The sequence below is a fragment of the Tamandua tetradactyla genome, chromosome 6, assembly GCF_023851605.1.
Source record: "Tamandua tetradactyla isolate mTamTet1 chromosome 6, mTamTet1.pri, whole genome shotgun sequence".
Lineage (NCBI taxonomy): Eukaryota > Metazoa > Chordata > Mammalia > Pilosa > Myrmecophagidae > Tamandua > Tamandua tetradactyla.
In genome coordinates this window covers 75,265,899-75,283,930 of record NC_135332.1, presented here as the reverse complement: position 1 = coordinate 75,283,930, position 18,032 = coordinate 75,265,899, and the positions used below count along the sequence as shown (strand labels likewise).

Sequence of the window (18,032 nt, the reverse complement as noted above, 5' to 3'; positions counted from 1 at the left end):
ACACATCCCCCACAGACACGGGGACAGGGACACACCCACACCCACGGGGGATAGGGACACATCTGTGATGTGTGATGTCACATGGCACCACGTGCAATGTCACTTACCACATGCTACCACCTGTGGCATGACCTGTGACATCGTACAGTGACATGTGACACCTTGTGTGGCATTGTACAGTGTCATACGGCATCATGTGTGGTGTCGTGCAGTCATGTGGCACCACGTGTGATGTGTGATATCACGTGGCACTGTGTGTGATGTGATGCGGTGCAGTGCTGCCACCAGCACCTGAAAACAATGCGCCTGCACACATGTAAGGATTTTAAGTAAAACTGACGCTCAAACAATTACACTTAGAATTTGATTCCAAATTTTTACACAAATTTCAGGACTTTTATCACTACAGAAAAAGTGTCAAAAATGGTGGTTTGGTTCCTGAGCTATATATAAAAGCCAATTTTTCCAGCAATGGAAGTAAGTACCAAGGTCTGCCCATCAGCTGCCCTAAACTCAGTCACCCCAAAGTCTCCAGCTCCCAACCACATCAGAATTTACCTGCTGTTGGTTTCCTGCTCGCCAGCTGGCCCTGGACACTGGCTGCTGGTTGATGCGCACCCTGCTGCTCCCCTCAGCTCACCCAGAGTCTACCTGTGCTTCCAGGTCCAGAATTCAAACCTCTTTAACACTTCATCTTCACTGTCATCACTGACGAGCACTAATTCCCAGCACTCGGCCATTAAAACCTCACCTCACTACATGGTGATTCTGCAAGAAAACGCCACCCTGCAAGTGCTGCCCACCTGCGCGGCACTTGGCTAGCCCAGGAACACCCGGTTGCACCCACAGTACCCTTACCACCAGGGAAGATGGAATGGGCAGGACTGCTGTGGGCAGCAGAGGGCCCTCCCAAGGGCTGCAGCCACCCATCCACAGACGATGTGACTTTAGAAAGAACACGAGCTTGTTTTCAGACAAGTAAGTGAGGAAGCAGAGGGGCTGCAGCCACCCACCCACAGACGATTTGACTTTAGAAAGAACACATGCTTGTTTTCAGAGAAGCAAGTGAGGAAGCAGAGGGGCTGTAGCCACCGTCCACAGACAACCTGACTTTAGAAAGAACACATGCTTGTTTTCAGACAAGCATGTGAGAAAGCAGAGGGGCTGCACCCAGGTGGAGTTGCAGCCAATTCTGCAGCGAGGAGCAGGAAGGGCAGCTGGGGAGGGGCCTGGGCCCTGCAGGGCCGCAGTTCCCTCGTGGCTGGGCGTAGCCCAGTACTCTTCACCAACAGTGCCACCTGGGTTGCAGGCAGGAGCACACGCAGGTATCTAGAGAGGGTGCAGGCCCAGGCTGCACAGAGTGCCAGGACAACAGGAGAAACCAGAACAGACATTCAGGAGGAAACATGAAACAAGAGAACTGAGCTTGGTCTTGCTGGGGAAGGGACCAACCTCTCAAAGGGTAAGGGTCCCAGGGGCAGCCTATACAAGTTCTGCCCCGGTTTCTCCCCATCCTGCTGTCCCTAGGCTAGCACTTAGTGACAGTAGGGTGGTTCTGGAGCTAGTACTAGAGGTCACAGATAGCTGATAGGTTGACTACGACTGCTGGAGATCCCTCAAACCCAAGGGCAGAGGTGAGCAGAGACCACTTCAACAGGCAGCGCCCGGGCCCCACCTCAGAGCTGTAGGCACTGCATGGATCACCACCCCTTTGTAGGCTCTTTTCCCAAAGACCCCCAACTTTCTGTCCTGTCTTGAGGGGGCAGGTTCTGCAGAGGAAGTGGGCAGACCCATCCCCAGCTCTGGTTTCAGGGCCCGAGGTTCCTGACATTGATGACTCTGGCTGCTCCTGGATAGAGGCGTGGGCACCTCCCTGATCACAGGGGCCTCCTCTCCACTCCAGGCCTCTGCTTGCCTGTCCCTAGGGTACAGATAGGGAACGTGTGCTGCAGCCTCAGGGCAGGACGGGCCCCAGAATGCTTGAAATGAAGTCCACAGGCTCCAGCCCCCACCCTGCCTTTCCAGGATAGCAGAAGACTCCTTTGGTTCAGCAAAGTGGCTTCCAGAAAATTCCTTCTTCACCCCCAGAGACCATGTCCTCACCTCCAAAGTCTGAATCTCAGCCTGGGGCCCTCCTCTAGCCTCCAAGTTTTTCCCTTGTTCACTTTTCCCCCAGCCTAGGGGTGGCACTACTTCCTAGGGTTTTCGGTACTTGGTATCTCGATACACCTTAGGGTTTGGGAGGTGGGCCGGTTGGAAACTGTCATGTCCCCCAGAAAAGCCATGTCATTTAATCCTCATTCTCATATTGCTCATATTGCTGGGTGGGACCTTTTTCATTGGTTCAATGGAAATATGACCCATCCAATTGTGGGTGGTACCTTTTGTGGGTGGCTTTCATGGAGATGTGTCTCTACCCATTTAAGGCAGGGTTGCTCACTGGAGCCCTTTAAGAGAGAACCATTTTGGAAAAAGGCTTCAGTGCCAATAGAGCACTGAACAGATGCAGAATGCAGCCTTAGAAAAGGAGAGGAGAAAGCTAGCAGACCTTGCCATGTGCCCTCTCAGCTGACCAAGGAATTCTAGACCCACCAGCCTTTCTCGAATCAAGGTATATTCCCCTGGATGCCTTAGTTTGGACATTTTCACAGACTTAAAACTGTAAACTTGTAATGTAATAAATTCCCATTTTTAAAAGCCATTCCATTTCTGGTATTGCATTCCAGCAGCTTTAACAAACTAGATCCTTCTTACCTCATTAACAACTCTTTCTGTTAAACTGCCCAAAATTTAAAAACTTCTAGGTGAGGGATTTCGCTCTTGTCTACCTTTCAGGATGACTTTAATATCCAATTTTTGGTTTTGGCCAAATCATGATAAATTTCAGCACTGATTCTCCACTCCAAATGAGTGACTATGAGGTTTCTTGCTTCCCTGAGGCAGATTTGGTCCTGCTGGAACCTTCACTAGTAAGGTTGCCACTGTCTCCACAGTCAGAGCCCACAGCCCAGGGTCCAAGGTGAACCTCACAACCCTCTCCTGGATTTCCAGCTCCTAGCCTGACACATACAGACTTTACTGGGTCAGAGGGTTAATTTCCCGGGGAGGAACGAGCCCACCAGAAGAATACGTAATGCTTCTGCTGGGCTGCAAGTGAAGAGTGCTGACTGGTCACTTCAGGCTCCTTGTTCCCAGCGTAAGCAGAAGATAGCAGTACTGCCTGAGCCACGGGCTGGGCTGGGCCCTGCCACTCACACAGAAAATGTGCCGGGTGCCTCCTCCTACTGCCATGTCCAGAGGGAGAAATTAGAAAACCACTGAAGTGGGCCATGGGAAGGACCTCCAGCAAGGATATTTAGAACCAGATCTCAAAGTGGGGTCCCCGGAATGGGAGCTTCAGCATCCCTTGGAAACTTGCTACAAAAGTAACTTCTCAGCCCCTCCCACCACCTGCTGATTCAATATCTCTGGGGATGGGACCCAACCACCTTGTTTTTTAAAAACGTCTTTATTGAAATAAAATTCACATTATGTAAAATTTACTGTTTTCCCCCAAACACTGCTCCTTACCCCCTCCTCCCAATCCCCATTAACCTCTAACCTATTTTCTATCTCTGCAAATTCGCTATTTCTACTCATCTCTTATAAGTGATATCATACAATATGCATCCTGTGCGTCCAGTTTTTTTTCACTCAACATCATGTTTTCAAGGTCCTCCCATGTTTCAGCATGTCTCCTAACTTCATTCCCTACAGCCAGATAATACTTTATTGGGCATGTGGAGCACATTCTGTTGATGGACACTTACTTGGGCTGGTCCCACATTTTGGCTATTGGGAATAATGAATGTCATTATGAACCACAGTGTCAACGATATGTTTGAGCCCATCTTCACTCTCTTCGGGTCTTTACCTGGAAGTTGGATTGCCAGATCTTATGGTGATTCTATACTTAACTTTCTGAGAAACCACCCTATAGTTTTCCACAGCAACTGCACCATTTTACATTCCCATCAACAATGCACTAAAGTTCCAATTTCTGCACATCCTCTGCAACACTTATTTTCCATTTTTTTTAATAACAGCCAACCAATGGGTTGTGGCATTTCATTGAGGTTATAATTTGGATTTCCCTAATGGTTAATGATGTTGAGCATCTTTTCATGTAGTTATTGACCATCTGTATATCTTATTCGGAGAAATATCTATTTGAGTCCTTTGCCCATTTTTAATTGGTTGGTTTGTCTTTTCTCGTTGCATTTTGAAAGTTCTTTATATATTCTGAATGTTAAGCCTTTATCTGATATTTGATTTGCAACTATTTTCTTCCATTCCTTAGGCTGTCTTTTTACTTTCCTGATAATGTCCTTCAATGCACAAAAGCCTTTAAATTTGATCAAGTCATACTTACCCATTGTTTCTTCTATTGCTCATGCTTTTGGTGTCATACCAGAGAATACACTGCCAAATCCCACAGCATGAAGATTTGCTCTTACGTTATCTTCTAAGAGTTTTATACTTTCAGCTCTTACATTTAGATTCCAGATCTATCTTGAGTTGATTTCTGCATACTGTGTGAAGTGGGGTCTAACTTCAATCTTTCACATGTGGAGTTCCAGCTTTCCCAACACCATCTGGAGGGGAAACTCTTCTTTTCCCAACAGATGTACTTAAAAACACCCTTATTGAAAAACAATTGGCTGCAGATATATGGGTCTATTTCTGGACTTTCCTATCTGTCTCAATGGGCTATTTGTCTATCTTTATGCCAGAACCACATTGTTTTGATTGCTGTAGCTTTGTAGTACAATTTGAAACAAGAAGTGTGAGTTCTACATTTGCTCTTTTTCAAAATTGTTTCAGCTATTCGGGGTCCCTTGCAGTTCCATAAAAATTTGAGCATCAGTTTTCCATCTATGCTAAAAAGGCTCCTGCAATTTTGATAGAGATTGCATGGAATCCCTAAATCATCCTGGGTAATAACAGAGTCAACTCCTCCAATCCATGAACAAGGGATGTCCTGCCATTTATTTTGGTCCTCTTTAATTTTTTTCAACAGAGTTTTATAGTTTAGATTGTCCAAATCCTTTATATCCTTGGTTAAATTTATTCTTAGATTTTATTCTTTCAGATGCTTTTGTAAATGCAACTCTTTCCTTAATTTCCACTCAGATGGTATGCCAATGCTTTCTCAAGCCCTCCAGGTGATTCTAGTGTTTGCTGAAGTCTGAGGGCCACTGGCCTTGGGCACAGCTCCAGGCAGGGAGCATTCAGCAACTGAGGTGCTGGTGGGGAGGAGAGGACCCAGGGAGACTTCAGACTAACCCCAGCCCCAGTTTCATGACCAGCTGCAGAAACAAAGATCTGACTTCCTTCCAGTACCATTTTTTGGAGAACATCTTTACTGTATGAAATCAAACATTACTCCCTGCCATGGGAGCCAGAAATGGCAGCTTCAGACTCTCACCCTGGCAGCCAAGGACCAGGTACATAAACTTATTTCATCTATGCGAGCGCCTAGGCCCTCAGCACCATCAGCCGCGCCCAGGGGGACGGGCCTAGCCCAGCCTCTGGTGGACATGCCTGCCTCCAGTATACTCTCAGAATTCCCTCTGGGTTCCAGATGGCAGAGGCGGTTTTGCTCCTTACAGCAGAAGACTGATAATGATGCAGCAAGGGAACGCAGAGCATGTGAGTCTCCTCGGGTTCAGCCCCTGTTCCCCTCCATTTCCTCCCTCCCCCAGACATCTAGGCATACACAGTCTTGGGAACTGCGGGTTGTCATCCAATAGCCCTCTCACCAACCCCTCCTCTGCTCTCTCTCCCTGCTTGAGCAGCCCATGTAGGGGCACATGCCCCTTCCTCTGCTCGGAGGGTTGATGTCTGTCCCAACCCACTGATCCAGGCCATGATCTGGTCTTGCCCTTGCAGCCCACCTTTGTCTTTAAACCCGCTCCTCACTTTCTCCATGAAAACCAACCTTTATGACCCCCTTGCCTTTCACTGCCCCTTCAGGCCTCAGCTGTTCCCTCCCTGCCCCTTTCCTCAGCCCTCTGCGCCTCCTCCCAGGTCCTCTGCTGGGTCTTTGACCCACGGTGCACTCCCACCAGCCCACACCTCCCCCTGGGAAGTTCACCTCTCATGACACACTCCATGTAACCAGAACTCGTCACAAAGTGCTTCCTCATAAATGATTAGTGTCATTACCTCCTCTCTTCCAAATTCCTAAAGTCAAAAGCATTTCTGACACTTACTACTGTGTAATGCCAATGCTGGGCCATGCACCATCTCCTGCCCGTCCAGCTTTTCTGGGAACAGTGCCTCACATGAGCCTCTCTTTACCTCCTGGATCCATTTGTGCTGCCTTCATCCAACCCAGGCCCTCATCCCCTCACCTGCCTCAATCCAATTCTCCTGTCATGCTCTACCACAGATTACTGGCTGTGTCTATCATACAGAAAGTGAGACAAAGTCTGCACTTCTGGCCAAGGCCAGCAGGTGGCAATGATGCTGGAGCATAGAGCAGGTAGGCGGGGAGAGGGGTGGCGGCTTCCATGGCCTCTGGGCTTTGCTTTGGCCCAGGTGGCTCCACCTGTACCATCCCCAGGCAGAAGGGCGTCTCTCCCCCCCAGTGACTCTGGACAGCCCTTGGCAATGCACAAAGCAGTGACTTTTGACTTGTATATGACTGTAAAATTACGTACATATTCAGGTTTTTTTGAAAAGCACGCTGCTAACTGTTTGAAACTTGCACCGCACTCATGAGTCAACAGGACAAGGGAACCTGCTGTGCTCAGAACTCACTGTGTTAAGTGTGAGTACATTCAGGATAAATTCTTCACCCATATCCAACAATGTAAGAAGTTTTCAATGTTTCTACCTCTAACTCTACAGGAAGTAATTGGAAGGAAGATTTTTAAAAAGTAACCATACCTGTCTTCCCACATTCTCCTGGAAAGCAGCCTAAGAAACAGAAAGAACAAACAGAGCAAGGTGAGTTAGGTTTGCTTTTTGCTAAACATCAGAAGATAAATTCAAAACAAATACAGTGCAATATAAATGACCCATGGCTTTATTTTTTTAAATAAAAGTCCCCATTGTTAGCTGGATAGGGCCTCAGGGATGGTTTGTCACTCCTGTTTTTATGTCCTGGTGCTCTCTAAAACCAGCATACTCTCTGATAATAATTTAAGAACTCAACTTTATAAAATCAGATACAATCTGAAGAGTGGACTTTAATTGCTAACACTAAGTTTCACACCAAAACCTACATTCAAGGCCCTTAGATTATAAAAACTGACACAGCGACAAGGGGAGGTGACTGGTTAAATAAAAGCCCAACGCCCCATGATTTCTCCTTGAGAACTGTGTGCCACCAGCGCGGACTGATGACTAATACTTAGTTGACAGGCACCTGCGCTCCCCTCCCAGGAGAAGAGCGCTTCTGCTCTCATCACAAGCAGGATCTCTGGGCCCAAGTCACGGACGCCATGCAAAGAGGTCAATGCTCTAAGCAAGATGGCGAGATGGGGACTGTTTTTAGGTGAAATTTAAGTGCCACCTCCTCTTTCAGCTCCTGCCCTTGCCCTACTAGGGAATGAAGATGGGCAGAGCAGGTTTTTCAGCCTCAGGGGCAGCACCCCATTTCCTGGTGTCTCAGATGGAACTCTCCTAGGACATGATGTGTTCTGGGGCTTAGACTTCTCAAGGCAGAGGCTGGGGGCAGAAGCAAGTGAATGAACCCCCGAGTCAGCCATGCACAGCCACACTGCCACATGCCATCAGAACAGGGTGTGGCAAGAGAGGCACAAGCGAGGGGTCAGAGGGCAGGAGCCTGGGGCCCAGGGCAGAGGGGCCTGGGAGAAGCCACAGCCGCAATCCAGAAGACAATCCAGCAGGGCTGCTGAGGGTCTGCCTGTGAGGGGCAGGTGGGGGCAGGAGCCTCCTGGGAGCAAGGCCAGCCTCCCACGTCCCGCCAGTGTCAATTTCCTCATCCGCCTCACAGGGATGCTGGGAGGGTGACAGGAAGCTATACCAAAGGTCACTGAAGCAGGTCGAAGCACAAGACTCCAGGCCTGTGCTCTTAGCAGCCCTGCCCTATTTAAGTTTACATTTCTATATGGGTCGAAGATCTCAGGCAGGTTACAGAGAAAACCGGAAACATGGGTTGCCTCCAGGGCAGGGAACTGGGTGGCCAGGGGTGGAGGTGCCAGGGAGACAGCCTTTCACGGGTGACTCTTCCATGGCTTTTAATCTAGGAGGCTGGAAAGGAGCGGAGAGGGACATTTCTGCTTTGTATCTTTTGTACCTTTACAATGCATAATTTAACGTAAAACAAAACAAAACAAAAACTAATCAGTAGTCAACTCAAAAAAGAAATAATGTCAATTTTAATTTAGATACTACTTAGAAACACATTCACTCCTCTGATGACATCACCTAAAAGTAGAAACTAGTACAGAATGTACAGGAGGAAGCACAGGCCCTAGAAGGGTAAAAGCACCCTGAAGAAGGAGAAGGAAGAGGGAGGAACCCCTGGCCCTGCAGTTAGACTGCTGTGCACGCACAAGCCTGCGGTACCGGCTCACAGGGCAATGGAACAGGACAGAGAACCCAGAAAAAGACCCACACAAATACATTCGGCTGATTTCTGACAAAATTAGAAAAGTTATTCAATGAAGAAGGAGGACCTTTTCAATATAATAGTGCTTGAGCAATGGGACATCCACAAGCAAAAAAGTAAATCTTGACCAAAACCTCAAAGCTTAAACAAAAGTAAACTCAAAATGAGTTCTGAGCTTACATATAAAACAAAAAACTATAAAACATTAGAAAACACAACGGAGGAAACCTAGGGTGAGGCAAAGTTATGACTTGACACCAAAAGCACAATTCAAAGAAGGAAATGTTGGTAAACTGGATTTCATAAAAATTTTAAATGTTTGCTCCACAAAAGACCCTGTTAAGAGGATGAAAAGACAAGCTGCACACTGGGAAAAAAATATTTGCAAACCAGATATACACCAAAAGACTAGTATATGTAATTTAATATAAATTTTAAAAATCTCAAAATTCAACAATTAAAAAAAAAATCTAATTAGAAAATGGACGTAGACCTGAACAGACCCATCACACAATGGACACCAAAGGCAAAAATGCACCTGAAAAGATGCTCGACATCATTAGCTATCAGGGAAGTGCAAACTAAAACCACAAGGAGACAGCACTATGTGCCTATCAGAAAGGCTAAAATAATAAATGATGACAACGCCAAATGCCGGCGACAATGCAGAGGAGCTAGACCTCACCCACTGTTGGTGGGGATGAAATGGCAATGCCACTCTAGAGAGCAGGATGCCGTTTCTTATAGAACTAAACACGCAATTACCACTCAGCCGGCAATTGTGCTCTTGGCATTTATCCCAGGGAAACACAAATTTATGTTCACACAAAAACCTGTACATGAACATATAACTGTTCATAACAGCTTTATTCAAAACAGCCAAAAACAAAACAACCCAGATGCCTCAAACAGATGAGTGGTTAAATCTATGTGGTTCAGTCCCATTATGAAAGAATACTCACCAATAGAAAATAACTACTGACACACTGCTACTATTGAACTGATCTCAAAAGCGCTATGCTGAGTAGAATAAACCCAATAGTGCAATGTCACATACATATGTGACATTTATAACTTTCTTGAAATGGAGAATAGATGACTGGTCTCCAGGGGTTAGGAAGAGGCAATGGGGGCAGGGGGGCAATGGGTGTGGCCACAACACGGCAGCCCCAGGTCCTGGTGGTGCAGGAAACTTCTGTGTCAACTCTGGTTGTGGACACACAAACCAACACCTAGACCAGTCACACACAGAGATGCACACAAGACATACACACACACACACACACACAGATGCACACAGAGACACAGACACACACACACACACAAAAAAAAACACACAGAAATGCACCCACATAGACAGACACACACACAGGCACAAAGACACAGATACAGTCACATACAGAGATGCACAGAGACATAGACACACACAGAGACGCATACACAGAGACACAGACACCCAGACACATGAGCACAAGTGAGACTGAGAAGATCTGGGAGAGCTCAGAGGAGCTCAAAGTCAGCTACTGGGAGAGATGTGCTGCAACCCTGCAAGACTTTGCCACGGGGAATCTCCTGAAGGGCAGACAGGCTCTCCCTGCGTCTTAAAACCACATGTGAACCTTATCCATCTCAGAACAAAGAGTTAAAAGAATAAATATAAGAGTCTAGACATTCAGCATCAAATAAAAGCGTTGGATGGAAATGATTTTTTAATGTTTCTGTCAAAATCTAGGCTCCCATTGGCCTTATTTCAGCTGAGACTCCCTATTTCCTGGCACTGGAAGGAAAACTGGTCTCACTGCCTCCTCCCACCCTCTCCTTCGCCAGTACATCCCAGCTTACGCCCAGGGATCCCAGCTCCAGGGTGTGTGAACCCCAGCTGGCTGCTCCTCTGAGATTCAGAGGAGCATGCTCATGACCCATTTGGCCACTACCCTCAAGTCAAACGCACAGAACCCATTTTCCTCCCTTTCTCAAGCACGGGCCCAGCTCCATGTGCCCCGCATCTGCATCTGCCCAACATGCCTACTCTCAGCGGCACCTACAGAGATGGCTGTGCTCTCTGGCATCCTTGGGTTGGGGTGGGGACATTTGGTCCTGCTCTCCTTGATGAAGTGGTCGGCTCATCCTTCTGCTCTCTCCCAGGAACACCAGCCTGCTGCCCTAAGCAGTGGCCCGCTCTCAGCAGTCCCCACCAAGCTTTCTTCATGGCCATTTCTGCTCCTTGGGAAGCACTGGGGGGGGAGGGGGGGCACAGCATATGGGACGGACTCAGAGTTTACACCCAGCACACGAGAGCTTATCAAGAGCGGGCAGACCACGGTGGCGCAGCACGCAAGAATGCTTGCCTGCCATGCCAGAGGACTCAGGTTCGATTCCCGGTGCCTGCCCATGTGAAAAAAAAAGAAGAGACTCACCGAGGCCGCTCTTCTGCAATTTACATCTCGGTCAAACATTGTGGCAATGACCAAAGCACTGTGGAAGAGGGAAAATAATTAAAAAGAAATCTGCAAAAGAACATGGCCCAGGGGACACGTTCATTTACGACTCATTTGCTCACTCACTGAACGTTTGAAATGTTTCCCACACAGAACCTACAGCTCAGACTGTGGACTATGGAGATGGCAGGAGTTGAATCTCCCAAACCAGGGCTCTCCCAAGGGAGGGCAGTGCATCCGCACACACGCTCTTTGTGGCAGCCATTAATCCCAGAGTCCCAACATATACTCACCGTTAGAAATGACTTCACCAATTATGCATTAGCTGTTAAATATCTCACACACACCTTCAGTGGACTGAGGCAATACCCCCAAAGCCAAGCCATGACAGTGCTCAGAAAGAACCAAGTCTGTTCCTGTGCTTACCACACGCTTTAGACTTTCTTCAAATCTCTTCTGTTCATTAGACCATCAAATTTAATTGTTAATAAATCAGAACTTCTCACTTGACTTGCATTACTCTCATAGCAACAGAAAATAAAGGACAGTTTTGAGGGGAGGCGTAATATTTGTAAGTACAACTTGAGAGCCTGTATTTCGTGTCAGCCCTACAGAGAAAATGTCAGGGGAAAGCATTTCAGGCACAGAAGGTCACTTCAAAGGACGTGTGTAGCGACCTCTGAGGCAGCACCTGGCTCCCGAGTACCTCACGTCACCAGGTGGATGGCATCAGTGTTTTTTTAGATGCCCAAATGCTATGTTCATTTTCAGGCTGTTTTTATTTTCTGAAAAGGTGTATTATCTGTGAATCTCAAGAAATCTGGATGTGTATTTTCATAAAAACGTTAAGTCACTGACAAGACCATGAGAGTTGCAACCAAAACAAGCAAGCTAACAGGCTAAAAGGAAGATTTCCCATTAAGAGTGTAAACATGCGCAGGCCACAGTCACCGAAATGCCTAGGGCTTGTGCCACAGAAACAAGGATGAAGAGACTGCCCTGCTGCCAGCTGTGCCCTCCTCTGCCTGAAATCTAAGCCCCCTGCAGTCCCTGCCCCACCTGGCCCCTGTGCTGACACCAATGCCCACAGTGTGCTCCTTCACCTCATGCCTTGGAGGCTACCTGAGACTCAAAGGCCTTCCATCTCTGGGTTCACAGCATAAAAATCAGGGTGTAGGGGAAGCAAGACAGACCAGAGCCCGTGACAAGGGGATGTCAACACACCTGGCGAATGGCACAACCACCCCACGGCCTGCAGGACTGGCCTGTGGACTCTGGTTCAACTGGCTATGCCACAGCCATGGACGACAAGAAACACACCCAAACCCTGAACTCCCGGTAAAGGGGCTGCTTCTGGAGTGCCGGGAGCAATTCTACTCTGGGGCTGAACAGATTGCAGATACAGAGAGCTGGTCTGCACTGCTGGCTGAGGAAGCCCCAGACAAGCAAGGGAGACAATTCACCCCCCCCACGTGGAATCACAGGGTTCTGCACAGGCAGGTGGTTTATTAAAATACATAAGCATTTAGATACAGAAAGCATGAGGGAGGGGAGCTTACATACACACACTCACAGGTGCACAGACACAATAAACCTATACAGTGACTCCTACATATTTTCAGCTCTGAAGCAGGAATACTCCAAGAGCAGAGAGCACACCAGCACCCAGAGCTTGGATTTCAAACACCATTCTCCAATAAAAAGAGCCAAGACTTCTTGTGGTACCAGAAAGTGCTCAAAAATAAAAAGAATGGGTCCTCAAGTCCTTGACCTTGAGGACTGCTCTTGTGAAGCTTATTTAGGTAGCAGAGAAGCTTAACCTACCTATAGTGATGCCTAAGAGTCATCTCCAGAAGCTCTCTTTTGTTGCTCAGATGTGGCCTCTCTCTCTCTCTCTAAACCCAACTCTACAAGTGAAATCACTGCCCTCCCCACTACGTGGGACATGACATCCAGGGGCGAAGGTCTCCCTGGAAACGTAGGAGATGACTCCCAAGGTTGAGTCTGACCCTGGTGCCATGGAATCAACAATGCCCAAAAAGGGGAAAAGAAATGTAACAAATAAGTTATCAGTGGCTGAGAGAGTTCAAACGGAGTCAAAAGGCTACTCTGGAGGTTGCACTTCATGCAAATTTCAGTTAGACATTGCTATTAACATAACTTACCAACCCCCAACCAAAACCAATCCAGCCAATCCTAAAGAAAACCTAGGGCAATATGTAAGATTCTACAAAGTTTCCATGCACTAGGGTAACTTTTCAGAAACTTAACGACTTTAGATGGGTCCCTGGACCAGATAAGTCCTGAAACCTAAAGAGGCCAGCCCTTCCAGATTATCACCCAGTTCCACCTTCCCACCCCTCACTGTGAAAAGCCCCTCCCAACATGAAAAAGCTAAAATGGGCATAGCCCAACTACTCCTAAAGAATGGGAGAAAAATCAAAGGTGATGGTAGAGTTATATAGAGAAGGTTGGGTTTAACAAATGTGTATAAATGCGGAATCATTAAATTGATATTTCTTTTAGTCTCCAATATCTTAGAGCAGCTAGGAGTAAAAAACCTAAAATTGTGGAATTGTAATCCATCCAAACTCTGAAATCTGTTCTATAACTAATTGTTGTGCAGTGTTTTGAAATGTATAACTTTTTTTTTGCATATATGTTATTTTTCACAAAAAAAGAAAAAAGTAATGATAAAAAAATGTATGTTCCTTCTAGCCTCCAATGCTCTGGAGAAGCTAGAAGGAAAAATCTGAGATGGTATGGCAGCCCATGACAAACTCTGGGATCTGTTCCGTAACTACTTCTTGAAGAGTGATTTGAAAACTATCGCTTTTTTTCTTTCCTTGCTTTTGTATGTATGTTATATTATACAATAAAAAAAAAGTTAAAAAGAAGAATGGGCCCTGCTGAAAGAATACAGAGCCAACCCAAAAGAACCCCAAAGAACCATATTAGGACAATTAGAACAATGAAATAAATAACAAAGGCACCAGATTAAACCCAAAGAATAAAACAAATGATTAAACATACAAGCAAAGGAAGGGACAACACTTTGTTATGAAAGAGGTACAATATTAATACATGTAGACAGAGAGAGGGAAACAAACTTCCAAGGAAAAACCAAATACCTGGCATAGGGAAGATAATGCAGGAAACACTTGAATCAGTGGATAAACCTAAAAGGGTAAATGGGATAGCTCTATGTTCTCAGAGCTGCCCCCAAAACATTTATTACTTACAAGGAAGAAATAATAACTACATGAAGACACTGGGCTACCAGCGACAAGCGAGGGCAGTACCACCCAGTCAGAATAACGGACGCTGACCCTGGAGATGCTCCACTGGGGGAGGGGGAGGGGGTGGGGGCAGTCGCTCAGGTCAGTTTTTCCAATAATGCACAGCTTCAGTCAAAACACTAGGAAACGTCTGCCCAGCCCAAACAGGATTCTACAAAAGGCTGACCAGTTCTCTTCAAAAGTGATAAGGTCTGAACCCACAGACAAAATGTGGAGTGTGAATCGACTGGAGGCTGTGGAAGGCAAGTGTGTGGAGTGTGAGTTGACTGTAGCCTATGGAAGGCGAGTGCATAGAATGTGAGTGTGTGGAGTATGAGTTGACTAGAGGCTATGGAAGGAGAGTGTGTGGAGTGAGTAGACTGTAGCCTATGGAAGGTGAGTGTGTGGATGTAAGTTGACTGGAGGCTGTGGAATGTGAGTGTGTGGAGTGTGAGTTAACTGTAGGCTATAGAAGGCAAGTGTGCAGTATGTGCGTTATAACCCAATAAAGCAATTGCTTTTGAAAAGGTGCAGATGTAATGAAAGACAAGAGAAGACAGGGATGATCCTGACTGGAGGACCCCCGACCCAAGAACATACACCAATTAACTCAGTGTGAAGACAGTAGTCTTTAACTAAATAAAGGCTTTATTTAGTTAAGAGTATTATGCCAATGTTCATTTCTCTGTTTTGATAGTTGTACAATTTAAGATGTTAAGTATATGGAAACTTTTTCTACACTTTTGGCAACTCTTCTGTAAGTCTAAAGTTAATTTAACATAAAAGTTTTTTGAAAAATCAACTAAGCATCTGAAGATCTTCAAAGACCAAGTACGATTTCAGGAATCTCTCCTCCAGTACTAGGTGAAAATAAAGTAATCTCAGGAAAATTCTGTTAACAGAAAATTACTACCTCTGTTAAACGTCACAATTTTACTGTGAAAATACAAACTATTGCTAAAAATGGGGGAGGGGTATTCTTTAAATTACTGATTTAAATACTGATTGAAAGATCTCCCCCACCCCTTCCAGTTTAGCAATATTTTAAATACTGAATTAAAGACAAAGAAATCCACCTTACTTGAGCAAAAATATTTTAGGATCAACTGACCTGACTTCAGTGCATCATAATGGCATATTTTCCTTAATGGAAACTTTTAGAAATCATTTAACTATTCAAAACATATGATAATTTGATAACACAACTACAGTTCTTAACAAAATACTTAGTGTTTTATTCTAATTTTCTCAGAATCAGTAGGAATTTAAGAATTATATCCCATATTAAGGTATTTTTAGTACCAAGATATATTAAATATTGATGATTTTTAAATCCATGAAATCACACGTGTTCTAAGAAAAGACCCCGTCTTGGCCACGACTCTGTTAGCAGCTGACGACACATTCACTGTCTCTGGCTCTAGCTGAGAATATCGTAAGATCACATCTTACACTGAATTCTTGAAATTTCCAGTCATTATACTGGTCCTAAATTACTATCCTCAAATGATGGAACACTTAATTAATGAGGATAAACTGGAAAAATATAGAGAAGAAAATGACAATCACCTGCGACCCACCAGGCCCTCACCCCTGGCAGCCCATGGGGATCTCAGCTATAGGCGCCTCTTCCTTCTTGGGCAGCTGCAGCCAGCACAGCTGGAGCTGAGGAGCCCCCAGATTTACATAGGCCTCCGCGGGACCACCTATTGCGCACTCTGTGCCCTCATCCAAAGTGGCCCCACCCAGGGCTGGTGAAGTCCACTTTTAAGCAAGGTTTTATTTTAGTGCTGCAAAAGTCACTAAAAAAATAAATATGTTTTGTTTTGTTGTCACATTTCTAGCATTCCCCCCTCCAGGGTAGGTTTGTGAAAGTTTTCAGGTGAATTAAGAGGGAATGACACAAAAACTATTTTCATCTGAAGATGAAACTACTCTGCAAAAATAAAAGAGAACCCACCAACAGGAGTGGAATAAATACACTTTGAGCCTTCATGTTTGAGATGAAGTCACAACATCCGTAAGTCTATGCTGAAGGCTCATTTCTAGCGTTTTCAGTGTCCTTCCTGCCGGCACCCATGCTGATGACCAGACCCGCCGTCTCCTGCTGCCCTTCAGAGAGGGTGTGGACGTGACGCCCACTGTCCCTTCTGGCATTCGCTTAGGACAGCCAGAATCAGCACGCTCATCTCACTGGCAACCCCACTGGCCACAGACTATGTGCTTCTGGAGGCCCCAGGAAGTTATCTGTTTGTGAAAAACACTGAGCAGAAACAAGTATGAACAATTACAAAGCAGGGTAGTCTATCTGGGCAGCGAGAGCACAGGTGATTTTTTTCCCCCACTTTTGTCCCAGACACAGCGTGAGAGTCAGGGCAAACCACCAGAGGCCCTTCACCCAGAGCCAGGCATGTCTGAGGCCAACCGAGTAGAGGCCGCCAGCAGATAGCAGGGGAACCCAGCCACATGATCTACCCACATCTCATTCACTCAAACCACAAGTAAATGTCTTAAAATATTTACTGCTGTATCCATATTTTACCAAACTTCACAGAATGGAGAACAAAACAACGTCACTTGCAAAACACTGCTTTTCACCAACTGTAGAATTTTAAGTTAACAAATCAACTGTGAATGAACAGACTTTGAATACTGTTTTCATGTGGACTAATTTCTTTTAAAACCACTCTTATTTCACACTTTCAGAACAAAACTGGCTTATCAAGAAATACTAGTATGCTTCAAATACAAACAAGTCTAATAATATTGGTTGAATATAAATGTGAAAGTTCTTTCCCAATATTGCCACTCCCACAGGTACCCCCAAGGTCTCCTTTGTGCTTCTAAAGATTTACTTAGAAAGACGAATCCCCAATCTTCTAAGTGAGTCATGCACTTTCATCTCACACTCAGGGGCTGAGCTGAGAAGAGCAGAGAAGGCAGTTTGTATGAGCCGAGGCGGGTTTCAGGTGTCTTCACCTGTCTGCTTTCGCTGGAGGAGTTTATGTGATACTTCACCAGGATTTCCCAACAGAGAGAATGGGCTGTGTCCAATTGTAAGAGATTTTCTTTTTGTTCAAGTCAAGGGAAACTGCATGTCTTAACCTGCTGGAAGAACACCACACCTGATCTTTGGCAGGTACAGCAGAGTAGGTCTCACACCACAATTCAATTTTTCTTAATTTGTATAATATTTTATAGCAATAAAGAACAGACACTGTTTTTATCTTAAGTAGTAGTAATTCTGTAATTCCAAAATCAAAAATTTTCAAAATATCAGACTAACAGTTTATTATCCGTGTTTCTGACCATTGCAAATCACATCTTTGCTCAAGTAAAATGGAAAACCTGCATTAATTTCAATCCTAAACCATAAGAATTAAAGATCCTGCCCAGTAACATGGTAAAACAAGAGAAAGCTTTTCAAGCCATTTTTAAATCCTATCTGTGCACAAATGAAGACCGAATGGCAATTTACTTGGTCTGACAGGAATCATCACTTCAGTTTTCTTGGAGAAAAAAAAAAAGGGCATCTTCATTGTCAGAATTCGTGCCACTAGAAACACTGAGTGAGAAGAAGACATGGCTCCAAGCAAGGCTTCACCCTTCCTCGTTTTCCAGGATAAGCTGCTCTCCAGAGAGAAAGCCCTGCTGAGCCCCTCCCTGTGCCAGCACTGCCCCCACACGCCCCAC

The 18,032-nt window shown here is 45.6% G+C and overlaps 1 protein-coding gene across 3 annotated transcripts in view; it reads right to left on the bottom strand.

Moving 5' to 3' along the window:
• The window catches only part of TBCD (tubulin folding cofactor D), a 251,762-nt gene that overhangs the window by 90,150 nt on the left and 143,580 nt on the right, over positions 1-18,032 (bottom strand). For all 3 annotated transcript variants that reach the window (XM_077166310.1, XM_077166311.1, XM_077166312.1), the window contains 2 exons: positions 11,041-11,098; positions 6,934-6,963 (listed from right to left, as the gene is read on the bottom strand). In XM_077166310.1, the coding sequence (XP_077022425.1) occupies positions 6,934-6,963; positions 11,041-11,098 (88 nt within the window). The remainder of the gene's footprint in view (positions 1-6,933; positions 6,964-11,040; positions 11,099-18,032) is intronic.